Below are 12,184 nucleotides of genomic sequence, written 5' to 3'. Positions count from 1 at the left end.
CACACACACACACACACACACACACACACACACACTCACACACACACACACCTCGTAGACGGCGAGGTCTATGCCCGCATACGGGACGATGCCCAGCATGTTGGGCAGGTATCCTTTATAAAACGCCAGAACGCCCTCCTTCTGCAGGATCTGCTTAGCGCAGTCCGCCACACTCGAATACTGGCCTGTTTTACGAAGAGTAAGACGAGTCTTCAGCACCTACAGAACGAGAGAAGCAGACAGGGATGGAGTGAGGAAATCAATGCAGAGTCATGAAAACAATTACCGTTCCCACAAAAATATGAAGCAGCACAACTGTTTTCAACACTGATAACAATAATAATAATAAATGTTTCTTGAGCAACAAATCAGCATATTAGAACGATTTCTGAAGAATCATGTGACACTGAAAACTGGAGTAATGATGCTGGAAATTCAGCTTTGCATCACAGAAATTATAAATAAATAAATATAATTATAAATTATAGTAAATAAATTATATTTTAAAATATATTTAAATAGAAAACAGTTATTTTAAATTGTAAAAATATTTCACAATTTTACTGTATTTTTGACCGAATAAAGCAAGCCGTGGTGAGCAGAAGAGACTTCTTACAAAAACATTAAAAGATTACAGACACCAACTTACATATCAAATTGATATTTTGAACTAATTAATATATTATATAAACAATTTTAAAATCTATTTTAATTAATAGTGATTATATTTATTAATGTGATTATTTATTGAAGATATGTATATTTTTTATAACATTGCTAATGCCAACATTTAAAAAAAGGCTTTATTTTACTTAAGTCTATTTCAAAGACTTCACACTCCATTAACTACAGCCATTCACGGCTCACTGCTTTATTCTTAAATGGGCCGCTGAATGCAGAGCACTTTCTTGAACTTTACGTGAGGCCTTTGGTAATGTGAGTGGACGTGTGCGTGCGTGTATGTGTGTGTGTGTGTGTGAGAGTGTGTGTGTGTGTGAGTGTGTGTGTGTGTGTGAGTGAGAGAGTGAGTGTGTGTGTGTGTGTGTGTGCGAGTGTGTGAGTGTGTGTGTGTGTGCGTGTGTGCGAGTGAGTGAGTGTGAGTGTGTGTGTGTGTGTGAGTGAGAGAGTGAGTGTGTGTGTGTGTGTGTGTGCGAGTGTGTGAGTGTGTGTGTGTGTGCGTGTGTGCGAGTGAGTGAGTGTGAGTGTGTGTGTGTGTGTGAGTGAGAGAGTGAGTGTGTGTGTGTGTGTGTGTGCGAGTGTGTGAGTGTGTGTGTGTGTGCGTGTGTGCGAGTGAGTGAGTGTGAGTGTGTGTGTGTGTGTGAGTGAGAGAGTGAGTGTGTGTGTGTGTGTGTGTGCGAGTGTGTGAGTGTGTGTGTGTGTGCGTGTGTGCGAGTGAGTGAGTGTGAGTGTGTGTGTGTGTGTGAGTGAGAGAGTGAGTGTGTGTGTGTGTGTGTGTGAGGGTGTGTGTGTGAGAGTGTGTGTGTGAGAGTGAGTGAGTGAGTGTGTGTGTGTGAGTGTGTGTGTGTGTGCGTGTGTGCGAGTGAGTGAGTGTGAGTGTGTGTGTATGTGTGTTATGACAGCCAGGCCTCCACATACATACAGTGACCTTGACGTTCAGTGTGTGCATAAACCCGCTGTTGTGTGAGTGTATGTGTGTGTGAGTGTGAGTGTGTGTGTGTGTGAGTGAGTGAGTGAGTGAGTGAGTGTGTGTGTGTGAGTGTGTGTGTGTGTGCGTGTGTGTGAGTGAGTGAGTGAGTGAGTGAGTGTGAGTGTGTGTGTATGTGTGTTATGACAGCCAGGCCTCCACATACATACAGTGACCTAGACGTTCAGTGTGTGCATAAACCCGCTGTCGTGTGTTGAATGTGTATTTACCTCCATAGGATATATGACAGTTTGAGCCGTCGCTCCAGCCAGAGATCCAGCGACGAATCTCTCCTGAACTTTCAGAGTTCCTGCCTCTTTACTGCCTCTCATCAAGCACTTAATCTGCAGACACACAGATGCAGGCTGAGCTTTGAGTTGCCGTCCACACGGCAGAGTGTAAAAGACAGAGCTGTACCTGTTCATAGGCCAGGAATTTGATGGCGGTTTCTGGAGCAATCTTTAGCACGTTGATGCCGTTCCCCCTCCACAGCGCAGTGAGGCCGCCCTCCTTCACCATCGCATGCAGACCACGCCACACGTTCCCCTTATCAGAGCTCTGGCCGTGCACCTGAACATCAGCACGTAATTCACATGATCTTTAATGTAATGCTTCAGTTATAAAACAGAACACACCTAGACATAATAACTAAAAACAAAAGTTCAGTTGCAGTGTCTCATATGACCTCCAGAGATCAGTGTGGTGCTGAAAATATAGAGTGCAACAGTTGGGTTCTGGAAGTAAAAATGTCATTCATTTTCTCCATAAAGGAATTGATTTTTAATGGTAAATTGTAAACCTTTAAAGACAGACCTACTGTGAGCTCCAAGGTTGTTAAATGATGGTTTATGCATTTATTGAAGCTTCAACAAAAGCAACTTATTTTTTAAATAATCATGTTCAACAGTGGTGAAAAACTACATTACCCATAATTCTGCACAGACTGTCCACCAATCAGAGAGAGAACACTGCGCTCTAACTAAATTTTTATTTGATATTAATCAGCATCTTTAAATCGATAGTTTTATATTTCTCCTGTCATTCACAATGCTTTACAGGAATGTTGTTTTTTACTTCATTAACGCTGTTAAATACATAGTACCTTTTTCCTTTTGTCCGATTTTCAAATACTTTTTGCGTCAAATCAAAGTTTGTAATAATTCACATTGTAGCTGGATGGTTTGGTTCAGGGTTATTTTAGTTTTTTTTAACTTTAATAAACTAGTTAACTAGTCAAATAAATCTAAAACCATTAAATGTTTTGTTATGTTAAGTGAAATAAAATAAACATTAACTGAAACAAATAAAAAATAATTTAAACTTATTTTATTTCATCTAGTTGCCAAAGCAGCAGTTCTCATTTTATTTTATTTTTTATTTTAGTGTAACTTGATACACTAAAAAAACTAAAACTGAAATAATAATTTATAAAAACCACTACAAAAAAATTTAATTAAATGAAATTAAAACTAATTAAAAATAGGAATACAATTTAAATAATAAAATAAAATAAAAATAAAAAAAATAAAAAGATTATATATTATAAAATATATTATCATGGATATTTTTAGTTAGTTAGATGCCTTTCATTTTATAATACCTAACAGTGCAATAATTCCTATTATCCTTGTACACACAAGCCACAGCTTTTTCTAGATTGCATTGAGAGCAACTTTGAAACCTCAACAGGAACCTCTAAACGGGAAACTGGCATTAAATGAGCATCAAAGATCAGATGCTTCCGCTGTTTGGAGACCAAAAGTGACTGCTTTCAGACCAGCGCAGTCTCACCTGCAGAAAGACCTTGAGTCTGTCGAGCGGCGCGGTTCCTGTCCTGGACACCGATCCCGCCACGGCTCCTGCCATCAGCTGCCGCCACACGAACCCTGACTGCTTCTCCTTCTCCGAGAACTCGTCTGGGACCGTCAGAAGCTCCCCGATGTCCAACATCTACACAAACACACAATAATAGACTTACAGAAAGAAAGAGGCTCATTCTATAGTCATACAAAACTCTTTTGCTTCGTACCACCGAGTGTTTCCAGTACTGAGCGATTTCCTCCATGTTGTGCAGAGGGTTAAACAGGAAGTGATCTCGCCACTCGAACCAGTCGATGGTCATGGAATGGTCTTTATCCATACTGTAGCAACACATTTCACAAGTACTGCGTGTCACAACTGAATCACACCTGAAAAGCACTTTGCACATTTATGACCCTGCAGCTTTAATGGGCGACAATCCTCAAACCTGTCAAGAACCGAAAAATATTACTGGTCTTCAAGATTATTACCTTTATAGCCCAAGAGGCTATATGTGACCCTGGAGCACAAAAGCAGTGTTAAGTCGCTGGGGTATATTTGCAGCAATAGCCAACAATACATTGTATGGGTCAAAATTATAGATTCTTATTTTATGCCAAAAATCATTAGGATATTAAGTAAAGATCAGGTTCCATGAAGATATTTTGTAAATGTCCTACTGTAAATATATCAAAACTTAATTTTTGATTAGTAATATGCATTGCTAAGAACTTCATTTGGACAACTTTAAAGATGATTTTCTCAATATTTAGATTTTTTTGCACCCTCAGATTCCAGATTTTCAAATAGTTGTATCTCGTCCAAATGTTGTCCTATCCTAACAAACCATACATCAATGGAAAGCTTATTTATTCACCTTTGCAGTATTTTGGCAGCCTGTTCCAACGTGACGTCCACGCCGAGATTGTGTAACGACTGCTGGATCTCCCCGACGTCCAACTGACCTACAAAACATACAAACAATGCTCTATTGTACTGAAATGAAGGATAAACTAACAATATTGTGAGATAATAGAATTAATGGAATAGATGCTAATGCTAATGTAAGGGTATATATGCTAATTAAAGTGCTAACAGCAATATAATACTTGGCTGATGCTAAAATTATGTTGTAGATGTTGTGTTTAGGCACTAATGCTAAAATGAGGGCACAGATGCTAACAACAATACAACAGCTGCTAATGATGCTGTGAGGTTATAGATGATAACAGTGATGTAAAATCCCACATGCTAATGCTAATATGAGGTTATAGATGTTATGTAATGGTATAGATTTTAGGGTTATTGTGAGGTTACAGATGGCAAATATATATTTCTAACCTAAAGTCCAAGTAAAACGAGAATATAAAAATGATGTTGTATATTCTAACAGTGAATTAAGACCAGTGTTGTTTTTGTTAACTAAATCGAAAACTATTAAAAATCATTGTAGTTAACTGAAATGAAGCCTAAAGTAAAATTATAACGAAAACTTAAAATATATTTTAAAAAACTAACAAATTTAAAGCTACTTTGAAATATGAATACATACTCCCTGTTGAAAAAAGGTATGTTTTGACGCTGGGATGCTGGTTTAAGCTGGTCCTTTGCTGGTTTATGCTGGTCCTAACCAGCAAAGGACCAGCATAAACCAGCAAAGGACCAGCATAAACCAGCAAAGGACCAGCATAAACCAGCAAAGGACCAGCATAAACCAGCAAATGACCAGCTTAAACCAGCAAAGGACCAGCTTAAACCAGCAAAGGACCAGCATAAACCAGCAAAGGACCAGCATAAACCAGCAAAGGACCAGCATAAACCAGCAAAGGACCAGCTTAAACCAGCAAAGGACCCCAGCAAAGGACCAGCATAAACCAGCAAATGACCAGCTTAAACCAGCAAAGGACCAGCTTAAACCAGCAAAGGACCAGCATAAACCAGCAAAGGACCAGCATAAACCAGCAAAGGACCAGCTTAAACCAGCAAAGGACCAGTATAAACCAGCATCCCAGCGTCAAAACATACCTAACCAGCATATGCTGGTTTTTTCAACAGGGCTGTAATAGAATATACAGTAAAATAACACTGATTCTGATGATAAAGTGAAGTTGATAGAAACTAACCGTCATTGTTGCGGTCCAAGCTGCGAAACATGAGTTTAAGGCGTTTCTCATGTGAACGCAGATACTCGGTGAACTCTTCAAAATCCAGCTGACCATCGTGATTAACATCTCCAGCTCGTACAATCTGCTGAATATAGGGCATTTACAGAGAGATAGAGGGGGGTGGGAGAGAAATGAAGGGAAAGAGGGGTGCCGGGAATCATTAGGAAAGGTGGGATGGGGTGCAAATGAAGGAGAAAAGCACATTAAAACCATGCAAAAGCCACCAGCCCAAAGCACCAACATCACACATGAGCAGTCAGACATTATCACTGAATCAAACACAGGTTAATTTCATTCTAATTAAATGCATTGACAAAATGAAGGTAAATTAACAAACGAAAGCAGCAGAGAAAGCCAAGTGCACAAAACAGTAGCTTTACAATGCGTTTAATTCATTTATATACACTTAATGACTATATTAGTGTTTAAATCCACATAATTGCTAGATAAACGGGCTAAATAAATGATGTTTAAAGGGGTCATATGATGTGATTTCAAGTTTTCCTTTCTCTTTGGAGTGTTACAAGCTGATTGTGCATAGATAAGATCCCTGAAGTTACAAAGACTAAAGTCTCAAAACCAAAGAGATATTCTTTATCAAAGTTAAGACTCTTTTACGCTCCTCCTAAAACGGCTCGTTCTAACACGCCCCCACATATCTACCTCACTATGTGGAAATATTAGCATAATGCGCCCAAATGTGCACGCAAAGAAAGAAGGCGTGGTTTCAGTAACCGCAGTTAGTGTTGAAGCAGCATGTCAGGGAGACGCTGTGTGTTTCTAGGCGAAAGCAAAAGCACTTTATTTGGCCTTCCGGAAGTAGATGCATTTAGGAATCTTTAAGATCACTTACAACAGAACAGCAATGCATTTTATGGACGACCGTTTTGTGAACCTAGGAGCGGAGGTAATTCTGACTTTGCTATGACAATCTGGCGCTTCTGAATCAGCTACTGTTTTGTTATTAGTTTAAGTAAGTGTGTGCGTGTGTGCGCGCAAAATAATGATCTTTAAAAAAAGCATCATATGACCCCTTTAAATCTCTCTGATGTGACTCTATCCAGAATTCCTGTACTTTGAGAGAGCTGTGCAATTAAACATGCATCTGGGTATAAAAACTGTGTCCAGATTTACAAGATTAATCACGTGTAAGTATCAACAAAAGTTTTTTTTTTTCAGGGTGTCGCCCCACGATTCTCAGTGCAGCATGTCTGAACGTGTTTGTACCGAGCTGCGCAAACATAAGGATTAGAGGCATTTCGCTGCAGGTCTCAGGGTTTTACAATCAGCTACATTGTACATTCTGGTGTTTTATGGTGAGGAAATTATGAAGGGGAAAAAACTGATTCACAGTGACTAAAATATCATCAGAGTAAACCGTTAAATTCAGAACATTTTTCAAATTAATCACGACACACATGCTACTGTCACTTTAAATCCACACAAAGTGCTGCACTGAGAAACTCATTCAAACCAGACCATCATTCCCACAATACTTGGAGTGCTGTAGGGCAAATCACGCTGTAGCTATGCCAGTAATTTCACTCATTTAACTAGCTTGTCCTCCTCTGTGGGCAGACGTCTACAAAACACCCATGTGTGTGTTGCTGTGTTTATTAATGTGAGCCAGCAGTCACATGACATTTACTCTCACATGGATCGACTCCAAGTCGCTGACCTTTTGCACAGTGTGCAGCCTACATGTGTTTCTGTGAGCCTATGTGTGAAGTTTAGTACTTTCTTGCCAATATCATTCATCATAATGCATAATGCAAATACATAAACACATGCACACATGATTTCAAACCTCAAAAAACACAGCACACTACAAAATCAAGTTTCAAAAATCAATATGACTCAAGATTGTCCCAGGCAAGCAGATCAATAGTCTAGTCACGTGCTAAACTATAAACTATGTATTCAGTATGCTGGTATATAAACAGCAGTGTTGAGGGTAATGCATTACAAGTAACCTAATCAGATTACTTTTTCAAGTAACTAATAAAGTAGTGCATTATCTATATCTGAGTTACTTTTCAAATAAGTAATGCAAGCTACTTTGTTTTCCCATTTATTCACTGACACATGTGTTGAGAGAAATCGTGAGTGAGGTGCAGAGACAGAGGCCCGAGGCTTGTTAATTTCACTTTTGGTGTGAAAGGGACTTTACAGTTGCTAAATATATAACCTTTGGGTTTTTTGTTATTAAAAATAAATATGCATGCCCAGCCCAGGCGACAAAAAGTAACGCAAAAGTAATTTAATGCATTACTTTCCATAAAAAAGTAACATAGTTACTGTAATGCATTACACTTAAAAGTAACTTCCCCAATGCTGATAAACAGCTTGCAGCATGCCGTGGAGAGATTAGATAACAAAGATTCATTTAATATCTTTGTGTGTCTGGTTGATCATAACTTGGACTGGTTTCTCATTGTTTCCTAGGCCTTGGGTTTGATCTGCTGGCATTACATCACTGTAACGTCTCTAGCGAGCAATTTATCGATTAGAAAAGTAGAATTTGGCGTAAGGAGTTTGTTCAAATCACTAGACCAAAGTATGCACAAAAAATAATGATGCTTGATTTAGCAAACACGCTAGTCTGCAGGAAACCTTTATTTCAGGTGGCAGGTGGAGACCCGGTGATGTTGATTCAGTGCCAGCGGGTGATGATGCCCTTCCTCTGTTCCTGCCATTGACCTTGAGATTATTAACTATTAAGCTCATAAACTGCTTCATTAGTGCTGCAACAGTACTCTAATCTGCCCTGTTCCTGACCACGACATGGAGGCCTTCGAAACTAGAATCCTGCTGTGTAGTTGTACTTTTATCATATGAAGCATTATGAGTGTGCTAGCGAGTAAGCAGCTATGTAATGCGTTATACTTTCACTAATGGACTAACATCTGTCTAATCTGAGCTGAACATACATCAGGCTCCATCCCAACCAGTCTATCCACAGTGAAATCTCAGCGGTCTGCAATCCTGTTTACATAATCATATATGAAATATTTTGGTTTCTACAGGTTCATCCCATTTTTGTGTACTTCTGCACTATTCTACGCCATTTTTGTAGTGTAATAGTGCACTACAAGCGTTTACACATCAAGTGCACTGGAAATGTAATATCCTTTCATTAAAATCTATATGAATTGTTTCATTTAAGATGACACTAATGTATACACTATGTACTGATGCTGCGTTCAAGTCCTCCTGGGACGTTCGTACTTACGAGTTGACAAGTCGTAATTACGACGTCAGGTGTGTTCAAGTCAGTTTAGTCGGCACAAGATGGCGGTGTACCTTCTTTTAATAAATTACAAGAAAATACAACAGGGTCTGTTAACTCTGCTTATAGAAAATGAAGAGCAAAGAACTCGCATCAGGTGTGTTTTGCGTTTTTAATATTTTTAAAACATGCAACATGGCAAATCAAAAGATTTTTCACCTGTAGGTGCAAAAATTCTAGAATTTTTTTACTTGGATTTCTTTAACCAGCTGCGTAACAAGAACATGACCAATTTAAGTTTATAGGACAACTAAACTATCAATTTAAACAAAAATTTACGGTCAACTACAGACGTTGCATTCATCGATTCCGCCATGTTTCTCATTGACCCCAACTCAGAAACTCGGTGCTTAAAGAAAATTTAGAGTTTCCCACTCATAATAACGACTTTGTGGTGGCGTTCATGTGCGTTCAACTCAACTCAACTCAACAAATCAACATGACTTGAACGCACCATTAGCGTAGTCTATCCACCTTATTTTTTACGTACAAACTTAAATGTGCGAGGCTTTCGGTGCAAGTCGCTTCCAGTAATTTTATCTGCACAAAAACACTCCGTCAAGCTGTATTTGCTATCACATTAGCTATTTTTTTTACCATAACTGGTTTGTTGTGCAAATACCTCTTACTGCACTGTGGTGCTCTTGTGGTTGGCTAATGAACCGGAAGTCTCGCACATTCACAGGAAATAGCTTCATTCTGCGTTGAACAGTAGTGTAAGTACACTATGTACAGTACATGATTTGCGATGGGTAGCCACGCCCACTGCGAAATCTCATTGGTCCGAATCGCACTCTGCGTTATTGAATATTAAGCATTAGACACAATCTGATTGGCTGCGACTGTATCGCGTACTGCAGCATTTTCGCTTTCAGTGTTCAGATGATCACGTGACTTGGAGCTGAAGGTTATTACCTCCACATCTGATATTAAAGTGTCATAAACCTGTGAATGCATGCACAGTTATCCTGCACTATAAATAACCTTCCGTTATGACTGCATGCATTGGGTTTCTTCCGTACCTCCTCCACCGAGCTCCACGACAGCCCCCGGGCGGCGAGTCCGATCCGCAGCTCGTTGACATCGATCAGTCCGTTCTTGTTCAGATCCAGCTGCTCGAAGAGCTCGGCCCAGAGCCGCTCGCGCTCGGGATCGACCCCGCTGTCCTGACATCGCGCCCGCGTCCAGCCCGAGCGGCATGCGCTCTGCCACATGATGATATCCGCGCACGGTCACCCACGGACACACATCGGCTCGCACGGGCGGAAGACGCGTTCTGCGTGCGTCCAAAAAAGGAGCTGTAGCGAAACAAACCCCCTCGCGTCGCGTCCCGACAGCTCGCGTCTCGCAGATGGTGTCAAACAGCTGTTTCACACGAGAACCAGGAAGCTGTCGCAAACACTGACTTCCAAGAACCCCGCGCGCTAGCGGTTTCTTATCCTCAAGCATTGCGACATTTCAAGACGAGCTGAAAACATGATGAACGCGCGAGAAACGCGTGTCGAGGACTGCAATGACTTGCAGTGTATGCGATACAACAGCGGCTTCAGATTACACCCTCAGGAGGGGCTTCCTTGGGTGATCTACACTGATACACTCTTAAAAATAAAGGTGCTTCACGATGCCATAGAAGAACCTTTTTGTCTAAATGGTTCCATAAAGAACCTTTAACATCTGAAGAACCTTTCTGTTTCACAAAAGGTTCTTTGTGGTGAAAGAAGGTTCTTCAGATTATAAAAAGGTAAGAAAGAGATGGTTCTTTAAAGAACCTTTGACTGAATGCTTCTTTGTGGACCCAAAAATGGTTCTTCTATGGCATCGCTTGAAGAACCTTTTGAAGCACCTTTATTTTTAAGAGTGTATGAGCCAACATATCCCGGTCCTGAAGAATTAACAGAGAAACCGTGTTCAATCAGGACTGATTAATTAAATGCAGCAACTTCTCCAGTGACTCTGCAGATAAATGACATGCAGTACAGTTTGAGTTAAGCATCTTCTGTCATACAGAACAGAACATGATTTTTCTTCACAAGGCTATTTTCATTCAGGCTGGCTTATGAAGTCACTTCCTGAGGGTTCATAAAGAAGTCATAAGGTTTAAGAGGAGAAAGTGGGGTTGCATGGCATTTTTCAGTATATCTGCTGACTCTTATCAGACACATGATCAGAAGTGCGAGCAGGAGAATACAATTGGTGGCTGACTAAATACTTTTTTGCCCCACTGTATATGGTAGAAGTGATGGCTTTCACATCGAAGACAAATCCCAAGCTGGTTTTTCTTGGTTACTTGAATCTGGTCGTTTATGGTCATTAGTTGGTTCAAGCTGGTCTAGATCAGCTAAACCGCTAGCCAGTTTTTGATCTGCTAGAGGTAGACCATCTTGCTCATTTTGGTTAGACCTAGTAGACCTTCAAAAAACAGCTACAATGTTGCAAAAACCAGTTTGACCACCTCAAAGGCTCACCCAAAATTTCTGTCAATACTCACTAACCCTCATGTCGTTCTGAATGCATTTGACTTTCTTTTCTCCATGCAACACAAAATCAGATGTTTGGATGAATGTCCATTGCTGTATTGTTCCATTTAATAAATGAATGGGGACGGATGCTATCAAGATCCCCCCCAAAAAGTAATTTGATAGAGAAGAACAGACCCAAATTTAAGTTGTTTTCCTGATCTCATCTGCTTTCTCATATTGAAATATTAATGCATTAGGCTTTTCTGTCATTTCTGCACTGTAAAAACAATTCCGTAAATTCCGGTTGCTGGAATTTTACCGTAAAAAATATGGTAGCAACGTTTTAGGTTTTACGGTTCTAACTTAGATTTACAGTTAAATACCGTAATTTCATTAACTGATATAATGTTAATATACCAACCGTATTGAAGTACTGAAATCTGTTTTGTACTTTTGTAATACACTGATAACCACCCAATGCAGGTGGTGATGAGAAAGTCACATGATGAACCAAAGCCCATCACAAGCAGCTTTTAAATAATAACATATACAGAAGGTGCACAGTGTCGTTCACACAAACACTAAACACCATCACGGTAACACACATAAAATAACAACATTAGGTGTAACACACAACCCTAATATACAAAACTGACAAGAAAAAACTAAGAAGAAACATAAAAAAAACATCAAATTTGAAATGTAACGCAGGGAATTCTGGGAATGTCAATATACGGTTATTCACTGTAAATTATACAGTCTTTTTCACTTCCAAGAACGGTATACTACCGTAAAATTAATGTCCAATACATGTAATGTCCAATAC

The 12,184-nt window shown here is 39.7% G+C and overlaps 2 protein-coding genes across 8 annotated transcripts in view; one reads left to right on the top strand and one right to left on the bottom strand.

The window, feature by feature from the left end:
• The window catches only part of LOC107594260 (calcium-binding mitochondrial carrier protein SCaMC-3-like), an 18,069-nt gene extending 7,566 nt beyond the window's left edge, over positions 1–10,503 (bottom strand). For 4 of the 6 annotated variants that reach the window (XR_001610160.1, XM_016284230.1, XM_016284227.1 and 1 more), the window contains exons 1-8: positions 9,922–10,503; positions 5,569–5,695; positions 4,323–4,410; positions 3,675–3,786; positions 3,437–3,595; positions 2,063–2,215; positions 1,876–1,989; positions 52–219 (exon numbers count right to left, since the gene is read on the bottom strand). Coding sequence is in view for 5 of the 6 variants with exons in the window: in XM_016284230.1 (XP_016139716.1) it covers positions 52–219; positions 1,876–1,989; positions 2,063–2,215; positions 3,437–3,595; positions 3,675–3,786; positions 4,323–4,410; positions 5,569–5,695; positions 9,922–10,113 (1,113 nt within the window). In the remaining variant the exon portion in view is untranslated. The remainder of the gene's footprint in view (positions 1–51; positions 220–1,875; positions 1,990–2,062; positions 2,216–3,436; positions 3,596–3,674; positions 3,787–4,322; positions 4,411–5,568; positions 5,696–9,921) is intronic. The other 2 variants (XM_016284229.1, XM_016284232.1) reach the window with 1 other exon arrangement.
• LOC107594261 (regulator of G-protein signaling 4-like) overlaps positions 9,585–12,184 on the top strand; it is a 7,349-nt gene continuing 4,749 nt past the window's right edge. Inside the window, exon 1 of one of the 2 annotated variants that reach the window (XM_016284233.1) lies at positions 9,585–9,615. The gene's annotated coding sequence lies outside the window, so the exon portion shown is untranslated. Of the gene's footprint in view, positions 9,616–9,786; positions 9,807–12,184 lie in introns of those variants that run through there. The other variant, XM_016284234.1, reaches the window with a different exon arrangement.

This window comes from Sinocyclocheilus grahami, unplaced genomic scaffold (assembly GCF_001515645.1).
Source record: "Sinocyclocheilus grahami isolate Dianchi unplaced genomic scaffold, SAMN03320097.WGS_v1.1 scaffold181.1, whole genome shotgun sequence".
NCBI classification, from domain to species: Eukaryota; Metazoa; Chordata; class Actinopteri; order Cypriniformes; family Cyprinidae; genus Sinocyclocheilus; species Sinocyclocheilus grahami.
The sequence above is the reverse complement of the archived record's forward strand: the minus strand, read 5'-3'. Positions and strand labels throughout refer to the sequence as shown.